General features: G+C 53.3%; 1 protein-coding gene across 1 annotated transcript in view; it reads right to left on the bottom strand.

Annotated features, from left to right (window-relative positions):
• The window catches only part of PALM (paralemmin), a 37500-nt gene that overhangs the window by 7500 nt on the left and 11462 nt on the right, over positions 1-18538 (bottom strand). Inside the window, exons 2-5 of the mRNA XM_025367709.1 lie at positions 8369-8420; positions 7469-7549; positions 6686-6816; positions 1995-2145 (exon numbers count right to left, since the gene is read on the bottom strand). Coding sequence (XP_025223494.1) covers positions 1995-2145; positions 6686-6816; positions 7469-7549; positions 8369-8420 — 415 coding nt within the window. The remainder of the gene's footprint in view (positions 1-1994; positions 2146-6685; positions 6817-7468; positions 7550-8368; positions 8421-18538) is intronic.

Raw genomic sequence — 18538 nt, 5'->3', positions numbered from 1 at the left:
CGACACCCACGTCCTCCAGGACACCCGCCCAGCCCTCCCACGAATGAGGAACTTCCTTGGGGATTTCACAGCGCCTTGGGCTTCCCACCTCTTCAGCCTGAGCACGCTCCCTGGGTGGTTCCTGACTCATGGCCATCTTCCCACCTGACATGAGCTCAGTGAGGTCCGGGACTGTGCCCAGAACCAGGTCTTTTTTGTTGTTTTTGAGACAGGATCTCGCTCTATCGCCCAGGCTGGAGTGTCGTGGCGGGATCTCGGCTCACTGCAACCTCTGCCTCCAGAGTTCAAGCGATTCTCAGCCTCCTGACCAGCTGAGATCACAGGTGCCCGCCACGACATCCGGTGAATTTTTGTATTTTTAGTAGATACGGGGTTTCATCATGTTGGTCAGGTTGGTCTTGTTGAACTCCTGACCTCAAATGATGTGCCCGCCTCTGCCTCCCAAAGTGCTGGGATTACAGGCATGAGCTGCCAAGCCCGGCCAAGGGTCTGGTTTTTTGTTTTTGTTTTTGTTTTTGTTTTTTTTTTTGAGACGGAGTCTGGCTCTGTCGCCCAGGCTGGAGTGCAGAGGTGCGATCTCAACTCACTGCAAGCTCCGCCTCCCAGGTTCCTGCCATTCTCCTGCCTCAGCCTCCTGAGTAGCTGGGACAATAGGTGCCCGCCAACACGCCTGGCTAATTTTTTGTATTTTTAGTAGAGACGGGGTTTCACCGTGTTAGCCAGGATGGTCTCCATCTCCTGACCTCATGATCCACCCGTCTCGGCCTCCCGAAGTGCTGGGATTACAGGCGTGAGCTGCCAAGCCCGGCCGAGGGTCTGGTTTTAACATAGTCTGGCTTAGATGGCAGATGCCAGATTCAACAGCTGAGACCACTAAGGACCACTCAGCTGCGTGGCCTCCAGCCAGCCTCTCCACCTCTGTGGGCCGGGGTTTTACTCCCATCAAATGGAGATGCTGTTCCCATGGGAACGGCTTTCTGGAGGCTCAGCCACACAAAACAATGCAGGGGTTCAACAGAAACCATGACAACCCCAGCCTGGGCAGCAGAGGGAGACCCCGTTTCTACCAAAAAGACAGAAATTAGCCGGGCGTGGTGGCGTGCACCCGTGGTCCCAGCTACTTGGGAGGCTGAGGCGGGAGGATCGCTGGAGCTGGGGAAGTTGAGGCTGCAGTGGACTGTGGTTGTGCCACTGCACTCTGGCCTGGGTGAGAGTGAGACTCTGTGTCAAAAACAAAAACAACAACAACAAAAAACAGGCCAAGTAAGGTGGCTCCCGCCTGTAATCCCAGCACTTTGGGAGGCTGAGGGGCGGGTCACCTGAGGTCAGGAGTTTGGGACCAGCCTGGCCAACATGGGGAAACTTCGTCTCTACTAAAAATACAAAAAAATTAGCCGGGCGTGGTGGCGGGCGCCTGTGGTCCCAGCTACTCGGGAGGCTGAGGCAGGAGAATCGCTTGAACCTGGGAGGCGGAGGCTGTGAGATTGCACCACTGCACTCCCGCCTGGGCAACAGAACGAGACTCCGTCTCAAAAACCAACAAAAACAAAAACCAAAAAACACTATGGCCAAAACCATCAGCACCCACCAGCACCGGGTCTCCTGCTGTTCCCCGAGTCCTCCGATGCCCCCAGGCGGGTCTCCTGCCATTTCCCGAGTCCTCCGATGCCCCCAGGCGGGTCTCCTGCTGTTCCCCGAGTCCTCCGATGCCCCCAGGCGGGTCTCCTGCCATTCCCCGAGCCCTCCGATGCCCCCAGTGGTGGCTGCTCCCATTACTCCCCCGTCTCACAGATGGGGAAACCGAGGCCCAGCGAGGCGAAACCACGTGTCCCGGCTCACACAGCTGGGAAGTGGCTCCGGTGAGCTTGAAATCGAGGGCCTGGCTGTAGTCTGTGCCTGTCCCCTCAGCCGCGCTGACATGGAAGGGCTGGGGTCTCACTCTGGGGCCAGCGGGAGTGGGGGCCTGGGGATCTGACCCCCGGTCACCCCCTTACCTGCTGTGAATTCATCACCACCTCTGTCTTGCGCTCCTCCTTGGCTGGACTCGGGGCCGGCGCCCGGACCGGGCTCGGGGCCACCGCGTTCTCCTTGGCCGCGGCTGGGGCGGAGTCTCCATGCTCCAGCACCTCAATTTCCTTCTCCAACCTGGGGAGAGGAAATGCGTGAGGGTGACTCCTGTATCCCCACAGGGCTCTGGGCACCTTTTGTACGACAGCTCCCAAATTTCTTTTTTTTTTTTTTTTTTTTTTTTTTTTTGAGACGGAGTCTCGCTCTGTCGCCCAGGCTGGAGTGCAGTGGCCAGATCTCAGCTCACTACAAGCTCCGCCTCCCGGGTTTACGCCATTCTCCTGCCTCAGCCTCCCGAGTAGCTGGGACTACAGGCGCCCGCCACCTTGCCCGGCTCATTTTTTGTACTTTTTAGTAGAGACGGAGTTTCACCGTGTTAGCCAGGATGGTCTCGATCTCCTGACCTCGTGATCCGCCCGTCTCGGCCTCCCAAAGTGCTGGGATTACAGGCTTGAGCCACCGCGCCCGGCCCCAAATTTCTTTTTTTTGAGACAGATTCTCACTCTTGTTGCCCAGGCTGCTGGAGAGCAATGGCTTGATCTTGGCTCACTGCAACCTCCACCTCCCGGGTTTAAGGGATTCTCCTGCCTCAGCCTCCCGAGTAGCTGGGATGACAGGCATGCACCACTACACCCGGCTGATCTTTTGCATTTTTAGTAGAGATGGGGTTTCACCATGTTGGCCAGGCTGGTCTTGAACTCCTGACCTCAGGTGATCTGCCCACCTCGTCCTCCCAAAGTGCTGGGATTACAGGCGTAGCCACCGCGCCCGGCTCAGCTCTCTGAATTCAAAGCTCCCAGGCAATCCCATGGTGTTCACGGTGGGGGAAACTGAGGCACGAGTGCAAAAGCCTCACAGCCAGCAGGTAGCAGAGGCGGGATTCAAACCAGGGCTGGCTCCCCGTGTCCCCTGACCCCTGGCCTGTGCTGTTTATGTCACTATCTGTATCAAACGAACTCTCCTCTCCCGCTCAAATTTGTGTATTTTAACAGGAAACTTTATCTCACCGGGAAACTGGAAAAACCATGTCACTTTCCAAGTGTTAGAAGATAACGGGACAAATAGATCCAGGAAAACAAAACCGGGATATGAAATCCCAGCCCCGGGCTTTGGCAAGGGCGGGCGGCACTCACGGCAGCTCAGCCCCAGCCCCAGGACAGGGCAGACGGAGGCTGAGTCCATAGGTCTAACAAGGTGGGCTCAGGCTGGCGGGCTGGACACAGAGCCAGACCCGTGTCCCCCTGCCATAAGAAGAGGGGTCCAGCCCACAGTCAGCCTGGAGGGCTTCCTGTAGGAGGTGTCTGGGCAGAGCCCAAGCTGGCAGAAGGTAGCGGAGACCCAGAGCAGCTCAGTTTCAGCACCTGAGAAGCGAGTTTCCCCCAGGAGGGGTGAAGCCGAGGCCTCTGAAAGCAAACTAGGCCTCAAGCCAGGTCTTCATCCTCCATCGAGGGGCCTGAGCCTGTGCCCACTAGGGCTGCGTGAAAAGAATCCCAACGTGCCCAGCCACCACGGCCAGTAACTCCCACTGCATTCGCCCAGGTGTCTGACCGTCCACCTCTCTGCAAACAGGGCCAGGCCCGTCTCAGCCCTACCTGTCTGAACATCCTGTTCAGCCCAGGGACACAGCTGGTGCTTAATGTTTGCTGGAATTAAGATGCACAGTGGGGCCGGTTGCGGTGGCTCACGCCTATAATCCCAGCACTTTGGGAGGCTGAGGCGGGCAGATCACCTGAGGTCGGGAGTTCGAGACCAGCCTGACCAACATGGAGAAACCCTGTTTCTACTAAAACTGCAAAATTAGCCGGGGGTGGTGGTGGGCGCCTGTAGTCCCAGCTACCTGGGAGGCTGAGGAAGGAGAATCGCTTGAATCCAGGAGGCAGAGGTTGCAGTGAGCCGTGATCACGCCACTGCACTCCAGCCTTGGTGACAGAGCAAGACTCCATCTCAAAAAAAGAAAAAAAAAAAAAAAAAGACATACTGTGGGATTTTTGCCTTCCTGGTCCACAGGTGAGGAAACTGAGGCCCAGGGAGTCGGTAACACTCAGCTCATTCCAAGGCCCCAAACCCACCAGAACTGCCCCACCCTGTCCATACCTGTCCATAACTGTCCATTTTTCGTTTTTCTTTTTTTTTTTTTTTGAGACAGAGTCTTGCTGTGTGGCCCAGGCTGGAGTACCGTGGCCGGATCTCAACTCACTGCAAGCTCCGCCTCCCGCGTTCACGCCATTCTCCTGCCTCAGCCTCCCGAGTAGCTGGGACTACAGGCGCCCGCCACTGCGCCTGGCTAGTTTTTTGTATTTTTTTTTAGTAGAGACGGGGTTTCACCGTGTTAGCCAGGATGGTCTCGATCTCCTGACCTCGTGATCCGCCCGTCTCGGCCTCCCAAAGTGCTGGGATTACAGGCTTGAGCCACCGCGCCCGGCCTCTTTCTTTTTTTAGATGGAGTCTCGCTCTATCTCCCAGGCTGCAGTGCAATGGCGAGATCTTGGCTCAAGGCAACCTCCGCCTCCCGGGTTCAAGCGATTCTCCTGCCTCAGCCTCCTGAGTAACTGGGATTACAGGCGCCCGTCACCACGCCCGGCTAATTTTTGTATTTTTAGTAGAGACTGGGTTTCGCCACGTTGGCCAGGCTGGTCTCAAATTTCTGACCTCAGGTGATCCACCCACCTCGGCCTCCCAGAGTGCTGGGATTACAGGTGTGAGCCCCCACCCACGCCCAGCATGTCCATGCCTTTATTGATGTTTCCTTGTTTCCTTCCTTCCTTCCTTCCTTCCTTCCTTCCTTCCTTCCTTCCTTCCTTCCTTCCTTCCTTCCTTCCTTCCTTCCTCCCTCCCTCCCTCCCTCCCTCCCTCTCTCCCTCTCTCCCCCCCTCCCTCCCTCCCTTCCTTCCTTTCTTTCTTTCGACAGAGTCTTGCTCTGTCACCCAGGCTGGGGTGCACTGACGTGATCTCGGCTCACTGCAAGCTCCGCCTCCTGGGTTCACGCCATTCTCCTGCCTCAGCCTCCGGAGTAGCTGGGACTACAGGCGCCCACCACCATGCCTGGCGTGTATTTTTAGTAGAGACGGGGTTTCACCGTGTTAGCCAGGATAGTCTCGATCTCCTGACCTCGTGATCCGCCCACCTCGGCTTCCCAAAGTGCCGGGATTACAGGCTTGAGCCACTGCACCCGGACTATTTATTTTTATTGAGACTGCTGTTGCCCAGGCTGGAGTGCAGTGGTGTAATCTCGGCTCACTGCAACCTCTGATTCCCGGGTTCAAGCCAGTCTCCTGCCTCAGCCTCCCGAGTAGCTGGGATTACAGGTGCCCGCCACCACGCCAGGCTAATTTTATTTTATTTTTTTATTTTTATTTTTATTTTTTTTGAGACGGAGTCTTCCTCTGTCACCCAGGCTGGAGTGCTGTGGCCGGATCTCAGCTCACTGCAAGCTCCGACTCCCGGGTTCACGCCATTCTCCTGCCTCAGCCTCCCGAGTAGCTGGGACTACAGGCGCCCGCCACCTCGCCCGGCTAGTTTTTTTTGTATTTTTTAGTAGAGACGGGGTTTCACCGTGTTCGCCAGGATGGTCTCGATCTCCTGACCTCATGATCCGCCCATCTCGGCCTCCCAAAGTTCTGGGATTACAGGCTTGAGCCACCGCGCCCGGCTAATTTTATATTTTTAGTACAGACGGGGTTTCTCCAGGCTGGTCTCAAACTCCTGATCTCAAGTGATCCTCCCGCCTCGGCTTCCCAAGTGCTGGGATTACAGGCGTGAGCCACTGTGCCCAGCCTGTCCATGCCTTTGAACGCCCTGCCAGGGAGGGAAGTCCATCCCGAACACCCCCAACATGCTTTCTTCAAAGCAAATGGGCAGAACTGGGCAGGGAGGGGCCCCCACGGGGGTCAGAACCCAGCGTCCAGGCGGGGCCTGTGAGGTCCGAGTGACCCGGCTGGCCGGCCTCCCGCCTCTGGGCCCTTCCCTGGCCAAGGCAGACTCTGGAATCCTGGTTGTCACTTCCCTTCGCCCTGACCCTGCTGCCCCGAGCAGAGCCTGGGCCTCCTGCCCGCCGGAAACTCCAGGCCTTTGGTCCCAGCCCCCACAGGGATGGCCCCTTTCCCCATCCTGTCCCCATCCTGCCCCCGCCCGAGCTTCCTGCGGGCCCAGCTGCTCTGTGTCCCTGTTCGCACCGCGGGAGAGCTCGCCCGCCAGCTGGGCTGGCGCCAGGAAGCCCCCAGGGAGGCCAGTGCCGGCAACACCCAGCCCCAGGGACCGCCAGCTCCATCCCATCCCTCGCTGGCTTGAATGGGGGTGGCGGGAGGGGAAAGGGGCAACTCCCTGCCCGAGGTCACGCAGCCAGCCTCTGCCCCCAGCAAGCTGCCCCAGGCCCAGGTGGATGCCCTGGCCCGCCCCGGCCCGCGTCCCCCTCAAAGCACGTTGGGTCCTGGCCTGCCCCGTTCACACATCCCCCTCAAAGCACACTGACAACTCTTCCCATACCCTCCCGGGAGCCTGTGGTCCCCGAGGCCCCTTCAAGCCGGTCGCGCCCACGCCGTGGCCCTCACCTGGACACCGAGTCCTCCAGCAGCCCCCGAGGCCCCGCCCAGCCCGGTCGCACCCACGCTGTGGCCCTCACCTGGACACCGAGTCCTCCAGCAGCCGTGTCTTCTGCTCATCCTCCTGCATCTGCCTCCTCAGGTCCTCGTCCCCCTCCGAGGCCGAGGACGGCGTCCCCTCCAGCAGCCAGCGCTCCCGCAGTGCCTTGGACTGGGCAGCAGGGGTCCATGTCAGAGTCAGGGGCAGGACCAGGGTCAGGGTTGGGGTCAGGATTAAGATCAAGGTCAGGGTCATGGTCAGAATCAGGGTCGGGGTTGGGGTCAGGGTTATGGTTGGGGTCAGGTCAGGGTCAGAGTCAGAACTGAGGTTGGGGTCAGGGTTGGAGGCAGGGTCAGGTGGGGGTCAGGGTTGGGGTCTGGTTTGGGGTCAGGATCAGGGTTGAGGTCGGGGTCAGGGACAGGTTTGGGTTCAGGGTTGGGGTCAGGGTTGGGGTCAAGGTCAGGGTTGGGGTCGGGGTCAGGGTTGAGGTCAGGGTCAGGGTTGGGGTCGGGGTCAGGGTCAGGTTTGGGGTCGGGGTCAGGGTCAGGTTTGGGGTCAGGTTTGGGGTCAGGGTCAGGGTCAGGTTTGGGGTCGGGGTTGAGGTCAGGGTCAGGTTTGGGGTCAGGGTTGAGGTCAGGGTCAGGTTTGGGGTAGGGGTTGGCGCTGGGGTCAGGGTTGAGGTCAGTGTCAGGCTTGGAGTCGGGGTCAGGGTTGGGGTCGGGGTCAGGGTTGGGATCGGGGTCAGGGTTGGGCAGGGGTCCGGGGCTGGGTCACCTCCGCCTCACTGCCACCCCCGCTCCCTAACCCTGGGTCCCGCCCGTACCTTTAGATGCTGCAGCTGCCTCCGCTCGTCCTCCAGCTGCCGGCGCTTGTTTTCGATCTCCGCCTGCCGCTTCCGCTTCTCCTGGGGGGGGGGCGGGGGGGGGTCGGGGCTGGGCGTGGGGGCCCCGGAGATCCCCCCAACACCGCGCCAGGCTCTGCCCAGCCCGACCCTGCTTCCTCCGTCCGTGGATCCGCGTGGCCCACCGGCTCCCAGGTGACAGCGGTTCGCACCACTGTACTCCAGCCCGGGGTCGCAGCGCGAGACCCTGTCTTGAAAACGAATGATTGGCTGGGCGCGGCGGCTCACGCCTGTCATCCTAACACTTTGGGAGGCCGAGGCGGGAGGATCACTTGAGTTCAGGAGATCGAGACCAGCCTGGCCAACATGGTAAAACCCCGTCTCTACTAAAAATACAAAAATTAGCCGGGCGCGGTGGCGGGCGCCTGTCATCCCAGCTACTCGAGAGGCTGAGGCAGGAGAATGACTTGAAGCTGGGAAACAGGCCACCTCCCGGGAGGGTTGGGTCACGGAGAGGGTCTTCTGACCCCGAGGGGGTCTTCTTGGGCTAGAGACCACCAAGACGGCACCAGAGCACATCTGTGCTCCCCCCACCAAAGCTTATCTTCCTGCAGGACCAGGACAAGGCTCCAGGGAAGGCCAGGCTCAGTTTCCCCGCTGACCCATCAGGCAGAGGGAGGCCGGGGGTCCAGGAGCTACGGACTCAGGGGGTCTCCACTTTCATTCTCTGCCGGTCAGCAGGACTCAAGTTTCCCAAGCAAATAACTCACCACCCCCATGCCCTGGTTCCAGGTCCTAGGACAGGCCCTAGGACAGGCCCAGGCCCGAGACCCCAGGTCCCCCCACCTCCCCACCCCGACCACACTGTCTGCGGGGACTCACTGCGATGGCCTGCAGCCGCTCCTGCTGGGACGTGGTCTCTGCCACCAGGACCCTGTGGGAGGGAGATAAGGTCAAGCTCTGGTTCACTGAGCCCTGCCGCCCGTCAAACGTGGTTCAAATCCCAGCTCTGCCTCTTCCCCTAGGGGTAACCAGGGCAAGTGATTTCATCTCTGAACACCAGTTTCCCCTTCTGTGAAGTGGGACCTTCCCTGTCCCCTCAGCGGCCAGGACAGGAGGGGACGAGGCTCTGCCTAGTGACCAGGAAGGGTTTGGGGAGAAGGGGACATTGAGGCAGGGCCACCAAGGATGCACAGGAGTTCACCAGGCATCAAAGGCCAGAGAAGGGTGTTTCAGGAAGAAGGAAGTGTATTACCTCCTGGCACAGACCAGAAGACGGAGCGGGACAGTCCTCTCCGCACCCTCCTGCCCACCTAGACCTACTCTGCAGCCCCAGGAGGGCCAAACGGGGTGAAAGACCCACCAGCCCCACCTCCTAAGCCTGGGCTTGCAAAAGCCCAGAGAGGGAGATAAGCCTCCTGAGGACACACAGCAAAGAAGCCAAGTCCGGATTCAACCCCAGACTCGCTCTCATCCAATCGTTGTTGTTTGTTTTTTTGAGACGGAGTCTCGCTCTGTCGCCCAGGCTGGAGTGCAGAGGTGCGATCTCAGCTCACTGCAGCCTTCGCTTCCCAGGTTCAAGCGACTCTCCTGCCTCAGCCTCCTGGGTAGCTGGGATTACAGGCACCTGCCACCACGCCCAGCTGATTTTTATTTTTTGTTTTTTTTGAGACAGTCTTGCTCTGTCGCCCAGGCTGGAGAGCAGTGGCATGATCCCCACTCACTGCAAACTCCACCGCCTCCCGCGTTCCTGCCATTCTCCTGCCTCAGCCTCCCTAGAAACTGGGACTACAGGTGCCGCCACCACGCCCGGCTAATTTTTTTGTATTTTTAGTAGAGACAGGGTTTCACCGTGTTTGCCAGGATGGTCTTGATCTCTTGACCTCATGATCTGCCCGCCTTGGCCTCCCAAAGCGCTGGGATGACAGGCGTGAGCCACTGCGCCCGGCCAGTTTTTGTTTTTTTAATAGAGACGGGGTTTCACCATGTTGGCCAGGCTGGTCTCGAACTCCTGACCTCAGGTGATCCACCTGCCTGGGCCTCCCAAAGTGCTGAGATTACAGGCGTGAGCCACCCTGCCGGGCCCAATCATTGTCTTTTGACAAGAGCCCACCCAGTGCTGCTGTAGCCTCACCTCCCAGGGCTGGTATGCGGTAGGCACTTAACAAATATCAGGGGCAGCTGAGGCAGGCAAATCACTTGAGGTCAGGAGTTCAAGACCAGCCTGGCCAACATGGTGAAACCCCGTCTCTACCAAGAAATACAAAAATTAGCTGGGCATGGAGGCTGAGGCACAAGAATTGCTCCCAGCTACCCAGGAGGCTGAGGTGGGAGAACTGCTTGAACCTGGGAGGTTGAGGCTGCAGTGAGCCGAGATCACGCCACTGCACTCCAGCCTGGGTAACAGAGTTAGACCCTGTCACAAATCAAAACAAAACCAGAAGGCCGGGCGCGGTGGCTCAAGCCTGTAATCCCAGCACTTTGGGAGGCCGAGACGGGCGGATCACGAGGTCAGGAAATCGAGACCATCCTGGCTAACACAGTGAAACCCCGTCTCTACTAAAAATACAAAAACTTAGCCGGGCGAGGTGGCAGGCGCCTGTAGTCCCAGCTACTCGGGAGGCTGAGGCAGGAGAATGGCGTGAACCCGGGAGGCGGAGCTTGCAGTGAGCTGAGATCCGGCCACTGCACTCCAGCCTGGGTGACAGAGCGAGACCCCGTCTCAAAAAAAAAAAAAAAAAAAAAAAACAAAAAAAAAAAACAAAACCAGAACCACAGCTGCTCACGCCTGTAATTTTAGCACTTTGGGAGGCCAAGGTGGGAGGATTTCTGCAGCCCAGGAGTTTGCGACCAGCCTAGGCAATCTGGTAAGACCCCATCTCTACCAAAAATAAAAAAAGTAAAATATCCAGGTGTGGCGGTGTGCGCCTGTAGTCCCAGCTACTTGGGAGGCTAAGGCGGGAGGATCGCTTGAGCCTGGGAGGTCCAGGGGGCAGTGAGCTGTGACCCCACCACTGTACTCCAGCCTGGGCGGCAGCACGAGACTCTGTCTCAAAAAATGAATGAATGAATTGCCGGGCGCGGTGGCTAACACTTGTAATCCCAACACTTTGGGAGGCCGAGGCGGGCGGATCACCTGAGGTCAGGAGTTCTAGACCAGCCAGGCCAACATGGTGAAATCCCATGTCTACTAAAAATACAAAAATTAGCCGGGCGTGGTGGCGGGCACCTGTAGTCCCAGGTATTCGGAGGCCGAGACAGGAGAATCGCTTGAACCCGGGGAGTGGAGGTTGCAGTGAGCCGAGATCGCGCCACTGCACTCCAGCCTGGGCGACAGAGCGAGACTCCGCCTCAAACAAACGAACAAAATGAATGAATGAATACCAGTGCTGCCGGATACGCCTGAAGGGACAGGGCTTCCCGCCTCAAAGATACAGTGCCCTTTGTGGTGTGGGAAGGAGATCCAGGAACCGAAGCCCTGGCCACCCCCACCAGGCACCCACCACACGCTCACTCGTCCCGGAAGGAACCGAGGAATTCCGTGGTTCTCTGACCTCCCCACAGCAACCTCACCCTGCAGCTCCAAAACCTGCAGCAGAATCCCCCTCCTCACCCCTCTGCAGGCCCGCGGTCCACACCCCGAGTTCAGGGTACCCTGCCCCTCTGCTTTCTCGCTTCCCCTCCCACCTACCAGAAGAGGAGCTTTGCCACCCAACCCCTCCCGTCCCTGGTCTGTGGGCCCTCGGAAAGTTCCAAAAGTAGTTTTGGAAAGCTTCCCTCGAGAGCTCCTCGGAAAGTAGTAGGTGCTTAGTAAAATGCAAGGAGCAGGCCGGGCGCGGTGGCTCACGCCTGTAATCCCAGCACTTCGGGAGGCCGAGGCAGGTGGATCACCTGAGGTCACAAGTTCAAGACCAGCCTGGCCAGCATGGTGAAACCCTGCCTCTACCAAAAATATAAAACTTAGCCGAGCATGATAGCAGGCACCTGTAAAACGAGCTACTCGGCCGGGCACAGTGGCTCACGCCTGTCATCCCAGCACTTTGGGAGGCCGAGGCAGGCGGATCACGAGGTCAGGAGATCGAGACCATCCTGGCTAACACGGTGAAACCCCGTCTCTACTAAAAATACAAAAACTTAGCCGGGCGAGGTGGCGGGCGCCTGTAGTCCCAGCTACTCAGGAGGCTGAGGCAGGAAAATGGCGGGAACCCGGGAGGCAGAGCTTGCAGTGAGCTGAGATCTGGCCACAGCACTCCAGCCTGTCTCAAAAAAAAAAAAAAAGAAAAAAAAAAAAACAGCTATTTGAGCTAAGGCAGGAGAATTGATTGAACCCAGGAGGCAGCTGCAGTGAGCAGAGATCACGCCACTGCACTCCAGCCAGGGCAACAAAACGAGACTCCATCGAAAGCAAAACGACGACGACAACAAAAACGCAAGCAGCACCAAAGCCCTAGACTGGGGCTGAGCTCAGCCTTGACTGCCAGCGACCCTCAGGCTTCCAGAGCTGGTGCAGTGAGGCAGGGAGAGGACGGCAGGGGTTGGCGGTGGGTGTCCCAGACTCAAGTAGGGGATTTCTGGAGAATCAGCCCCATGTCCCAAACAATGCCAGGGCTCTGGGCAGCATCCACAGCGCGAGGCCCGGGCTGACGGGCAGGGACTGGCGGGAACGAGGGGTGCGGGGGTGGGAGACAGGTTCCCCCAGTCCCCCGTCGTATCTTCCCAGAGACTGAAATTACAGCCCGCCCTTTGTGCCCGCCGCCACCCACAGCCCTCTCAGCCTGGTGTCAGGGCCCAGAGCCAGCCCTGCCTCCAAAGAGCCCCCATGCCTCTCTGGGCCTCAGTTTCCCCATCCGCACAAACACGGAGGCACAGATACCTGCAGCTCCTAGGCCTCCTATGGCGTCCCCCTTGTGCTGCCGTCCCCTCCCCCTGTTCAGCAGAGAAAATGAAACTGCACAGTGCGCTGGCTCACCACCCAGCCCCGGCCCGGGAGGCTGCTCCAGGTCAAGACCTCCCTGGAGCCCGAGGCGCCCCGCCTGCCCACCCCACTCGGGTTCGGTTTCCTGGCCCTGCTGAGGCCTGTGAAGTTGTCCGGCTCCCATGCCCCAGAGGCGACCCCACCGGCTCCTCCCTTCCTGGCAGGTGACACCTACCCTTCCCAGTGCCTCCCAGGGGCCCAGGAGCATGAGCTGCGCCCTCTCTGGCTTCCCCTTCTCCCTCCTCAGGGAGGCTGGGTTCAGCTGCGTCCACCGGGTGGGGTTCAGGAAAGGCTTGATCCAGCTTTCTGGCTTGGGAGTCCTTCCTGAATGGCCAGATCAGCTGGAGTTCTGGGTCAGTCCCACATCAACGGGTGAAGCAGGCAGTGAACCATCCACTGTGCGTTCCCCTGAGGCCCGGGCCCTCGCTTCCTGCCCACCCCACATTCCCCACCCTAGCCCAGGCATCTAGTGTTCCCTGACAACTCCCTGCCCCCTCACAGCTCCCTCTCCACCCGCCAGCCAGAGACAGCTTCTCAAAAAGAGAATCAGACCCTAGGCCAGGTGTGGTGGCTCAAGCCTGTAATCCCAGCACTTTGGGAGGCCAAGGCCAGTGGACTGCTTGAGCCCAGGAGTTTGAGACCAGCCTGGACAACATAGCAAGATCCTGTCTCCACATAAATAAATAAATGCATGCCAGGTGTGTCCCTGTGGTCCCAGCTACTTGGGAGGCTGAGGTGGGAGGGTCACTTGAGCCCAGGAGATTGAAGCTGAGTCAAGCCGTGATTGTGCCACTGTCTCTGGTGTGGGTGATAGAGTAAGACCTTGTCTCAAAAATAAAAATTTAAGGCTGGGCGCGGTGGCTCACACCTGTAATCCCAGCACTTTGGGAGGCTGAGGCGGGCGGATCACGAGGTCAGGAGATCAAGACCATCCTGGCTAACATGGTGAAACCCCGTCTCTACTAAAAATACAAAAAATTAGCTGGGCATGGTGGCGGGCGCCTGTAGTCCCAGCTACTCAGGAGGCTGAGGCAGGAGAATGGCATGAACCCAGGAGGCGGAGCTTGCAATGAGCCAGGATCGCGCCACTGCACTCCAGCCCGGGCGACAGAGCGAGACTCCGTCTCAAAAAATAAATAAAATAAAATAAAATAAAAATAAATTCCACCATTTATTATTTATACAGATTTAAGAGGATGTATGAAGAATTATGAACCCATTATATTTTCTCAAAATATGGCTTAAGACCCTCACACAAAACTATGGGAATGAAATCTGTACTCCCATTGACTAATGTAATCAGAATGTACCATCCAAAACATGGAAATGGATTTTCACCCTCTATTCTGCCTCAGTCATACCTTTCCTATGGCACGCCTATGTTTTCTAGTCAAAGGCCACCAGGAACACACTTGAGGTTGAATAACTTGGGTTTGTTATTTGTTACAGCAAAGGAAAACACACACCGATGGGAAATGTAGAGAATTTCTGTAGGAGGATGATAGCAAGAACTTATTAACTGTAGTCACCATGCTGTCCAATATATCACTGAAACTTATACCTGTCTATCTGAAAGTTTGTACCCTTTGACTAACATCTCCTTTTACCCAGCCTAGGCCCTCCCAGCCTCTGGCAATCACTATTCTACTCTCTACTTCTATGATTTCAACTTTTTAAGATTCCACTTGTAAATGACATCATGTAGTATTTGTATTTCTGTGCCTGTCTTATTTCTCTTAGCAAAATGTCCTCCAGTTTCACCCATGTTGTCAAAAATGACAGGATTTCCTTCTCTTTTAAGGCTGAGTAGTATTTCATTTAGTATCTGTACCACATTTTTATCCATTTATTTGTTGACGGACCCTCAGTTTGCTTCCATATCTTGACTACTGTGAATAATGCTGCAATAAACATGGGAAAACCGGTATCTCTTTGACATACTGATAAACGAGAAACGAGATTGCTGGAACATATGTTAATTCTATTTTCAGGTTTTTTTGGGGGGGAAACTTCATACTGCTTTTCATAAAGGAAGAATGTGAGTAACCCCCTGTTTCAAAGACTGCAAATCCATTAAGAAAGTGGAATTAGGTTTAGAACACCGGTTTCCATCAGTGACTTCAGCATATGTGCTGATGAAACAGAAGATGACATGTGATTAGCGTTGGTTTAAGATAAAATGAGAGAAGATAATTTGGAAATGAAGAACAAGCAATTCACTTGAGGAATTTTACTACAAAATGTAGGGAGGAATAGGGTAGTTAGTATCTGGGATGAAAGGTTTTTTTTCTTTAATAACATTTCTTTATGCTGAAAATATTCCAGTGGAGGGAGACATATTTATTATTTCAGGAAAAACCGGAGTTAGTAGAAAAGTGAGCCTGACTAGATGAGGGGTGGCCTCTGGAAAGTCAGCAGGGCAACTGCATCTAGATGAGCATCTGCAGAGCTCAGGGGGTAAGGCAGGAGATGGAGAGCCCACGGCTGCCAGGCTGTGAGTGGACAGCAAGAAGGCGGGTCCTGCATGGCTCTGGGCTGGTGGTCTTAGCTATCTCAGAGGGGCGGAAAGGAGATCCATCCTCTGAGAGTGATGACGGGGAGAGGAACTGGGGGTTTGAAGATAGAGGAGAGAGTGAGAAATTGTTCTCCAGGGCGTGGGAGAATCAATGTACTAGAACACTTGTATGATGTAGGATTTAAAATATCAGCTATAGATAACCTTACACGTCTTAAACATGCACCCAATGCTCAACCATTATCAATAACTGCAAGTATCCTTAATAGACATTTAGTTCCTCTGAACAGAAGCAGTTTCATCAGTTAGGCATTCCCCATTTTCCTTAGTGTATCATAAAAATCCAGGGCAGGTAGGAAAGTTAGACTCCACTTAGTAAATAAAAGTATGCCCCAAATGAACGCCTTCCTCAGATTACCCTCTCCCTCACAGTTAATTCCTCCATTCTCTTCCTTTCTGATGCATCTTGAAGAAATATCCAGTATTACATATTCCCCTGTGTCATCTTAAATTCTATGTCAATCCATCTCTCAAGCTAATTGCGACTCCCCTCAGGGCATGTGCACAAGCACAAGGGATGTCATCCCAGCATCTAGTGCCGTGTCTGATACATGGACGAACATATCTCCTTTTTCTAAAAAAAAGTTTTCTTCATTTATTGGTTTTTCTTCCTGAAGCCAAATGTATGGATTTATGTTTATCATTATTAACTATTATTGTTAAGATATCGCCCTTTACAACAAAGGGTTTATGTATTTTTAAATCCCACCCTATCTATTATAGCAGGGTCATGATCAAATTATCAACTCCAATTGCTCTTTTCAATTTTTCCCTTATACAAGTAGAAATAAATTCAACTTCATAGTATAAATCAAAGACAACCTTAAAGCAAACTTCTCAATTTTTTCTTACTAGTTGAGATTAATCATACCATCAGAAAATTTTTAAAATTATTTTTCAGCTCACCTATTTTTAAGTGGGTTAATATTAGTCTCTTAAACTGAAAGACTATTTTGCCAAAAATCTAAATAACTTATTTCTCTGGCAGTACCATTATACTCTGTTAATACTACTCTGAGTTTTTTAAAAACGAGATTTTACAATTTGCTAAGCAGTACTAGCTCCTGGAATAAACTACTAACATTTCTGTGTATCTCAAAGCCCCATTTCATAGTTCATTCTAGTGAGCATGAGAATTTGAGCCAAGGCCTTTGGCCATTCTTTCCTCTCCAACTCCAAGCCCAGATACAATTATAATCTCCAAAACTAGGAAACAGGAATACTAATGGGCAAGAAATAGAAAAGATTTCTCACAAAGGCATCTGGACCAAGCTGATAAAGTAAAAATAATAAAAAGGGCTAAGCTAAGAATTACTGCTCACTTTTGTGTGATGAGTAATGTATTTGGAATTTTAAGAAGATTACTGAGCTCTTACTTGTAGTTTCTCCTTGTCTGCTGGCTGAGAATACACTGTTTAGTGGCATCTAGACAAGACCCTGATACTGGAGAGGCTGAGGAACTATGTAAGATACTGAGAGAAAAAGAAAATAAATTCCTCCAGCTGTTGGAATCTCCTGCAATTTGGAGTAGTGGCTTGGGGAAGTTGCTGGTGATACTCAGGAAACCATGAAGACACTACAGCCCAGCCATGGTAGTCTGTTCCTTGATGGAAAAGCCTTTTTCTTATTGTATGCAGTAATATGTCAATGGAAACAAGACACAGCATTACTAGACTGTTTTCTTGGATGCTGAGCAAAGCAAATGCTGAATGAAACAAAAGATATACAAAGCAAAAGCAGTAACCTCTAGGGTGGCTGTTTCATCGACAGACAACCTCACGGACATGAAGCTAGCCTGCTGGCACTACCCATGTTTCTTTTTTCCCTCCAGATTGCCTGCATGAGGAGTGGGGTATGTAAAACTTTAGCAACCACCTTTCAAGTGAGTGAAGACCAACAGCAATGGGCAAGTTAGTGAAAAATCTGCAGGGAAAAATCTGCTCGACCTATTCATGGGAAATAACCTCTTGTTAGTCAAAGGTGATAAAACAGAAATGAATAGAGAAAAAAAAAATCCAATATGGAGTTATGGAAAGATTTTGCATTATAAAAAGGGAAACGCTTAAAATATAATGTATTAAACTAAAGCAAGGCATTGCTAACATTTGCATTATTAAACCTTAATAAAGTTGCAGGAAATACACATAATCAATCAACATCTCCACAAGTCCTGCAGCCTGCTGAGTAGCTCCCTGTATGATGTCATAAGAGTCTGAGCTCTTTCCCACCTCTTCATAGCCCCAGGAATGAGAGGGGCAAATAAATTTCTCTAGTAATTTGCATAGATGTTTACATAACTTCTATTATGTGACACTATAAACATACTAGAATTTAATACTTATAAATGACCTCTAACATTCTAAGATATGCAAACAAAATTCAAAATTTGGGCCAACAGAGGTTGTTTAAGTTGAATGTTTTCTTACTGTTGTTGTTTATTTGTTTTACTACAAGATTGACTCTAGAAATGCTCTTAATTCCAATTTTAATGATTAATAATAAATTTGCATTTTTAACTTTAAGATTTCAACATGTATTACACACAAACACACACATGCATATACACTGTGCACACACACACAAACACACACACACAGTACTCCTAGAGGGTTCATATATCAAAAAATACAAAATCAAAATATCAAAAAGAAACACAAAACTAAAATATTGCCAGGGGACCTGGGGTTGTAGGAGGGCCTGTTGCTGTCAGTCTGGCATTCTGTCCATTTCCCTTAATTTTTTCTGTTCTCCCCAAGATAATGTCAGCTCCATGATGATAAGATTATTTTTGTCTGTTTTCTGGCAAAGTAAAGAATGGGCCATTATTATTTACTGAGAATGAATAAAAGTGTGTGTTTCTCCACAATTCTCTTCTCTGGTCTGCCCATTGGACGCCACCCACATCGGACCAATCCCATCTACCGTCTGGCATTTGAAGACAGTGGGCACATCCACGAAAAAGCTCTCCCACCCTCCTTTCATTCAAATAAATACTCTGCTTATTTATTTTAATACATTTTATTTTAAAGATCAGCTTTAGGTTCACAGCAAAACGGAATGGAAGGTACCCAGAGTTCCCATGCATCTCCTGCTCCACATATGGATAGAATCCCCTGTTATCAACACCATTTTGGTTTCTTTGTCATTGGGCATGGATTTGATTTTTGTACACAGAATGTTTCTATCTTCTTCTTGTGCTTCAGTCAGTGTTGACCCAAATCTGATAACAAAACACAGTAGAGAAACTGGGAAATGCATGCAACAAATGCTTAGGTGTATGGAATATAAGCTCCACTCATGCACATTTTATTTAGCAAAGCATTTAATGTTTTTTAAAAAGCTATTCAAGATCATCAAGTTTAAAAGTGACTGATGTAGGCCGGGCGCGGTGGCTCAAGCCTGTAATCCCAGCACTTTGGGAGGCCGAGGCGGGTGGATCACGAGGTCAGGAGATCGAGACCATCCTGGCTAACATGGTGAAACCCCGTCTCTACTAAAAATA

This window comes from Theropithecus gelada, chromosome 19 (genome assembly GCF_003255815.1).
Source record: "Theropithecus gelada isolate Dixy chromosome 19, Tgel_1.0, whole genome shotgun sequence".
Classification (NCBI taxonomy): Eukaryota; Metazoa; Chordata; class Mammalia; order Primates; family Cercopithecidae; genus Theropithecus; species Theropithecus gelada.
Note: the sequence above shows the minus strand (reverse complement) of the source record. Positions and strands in the feature narration are given on the sequence as shown.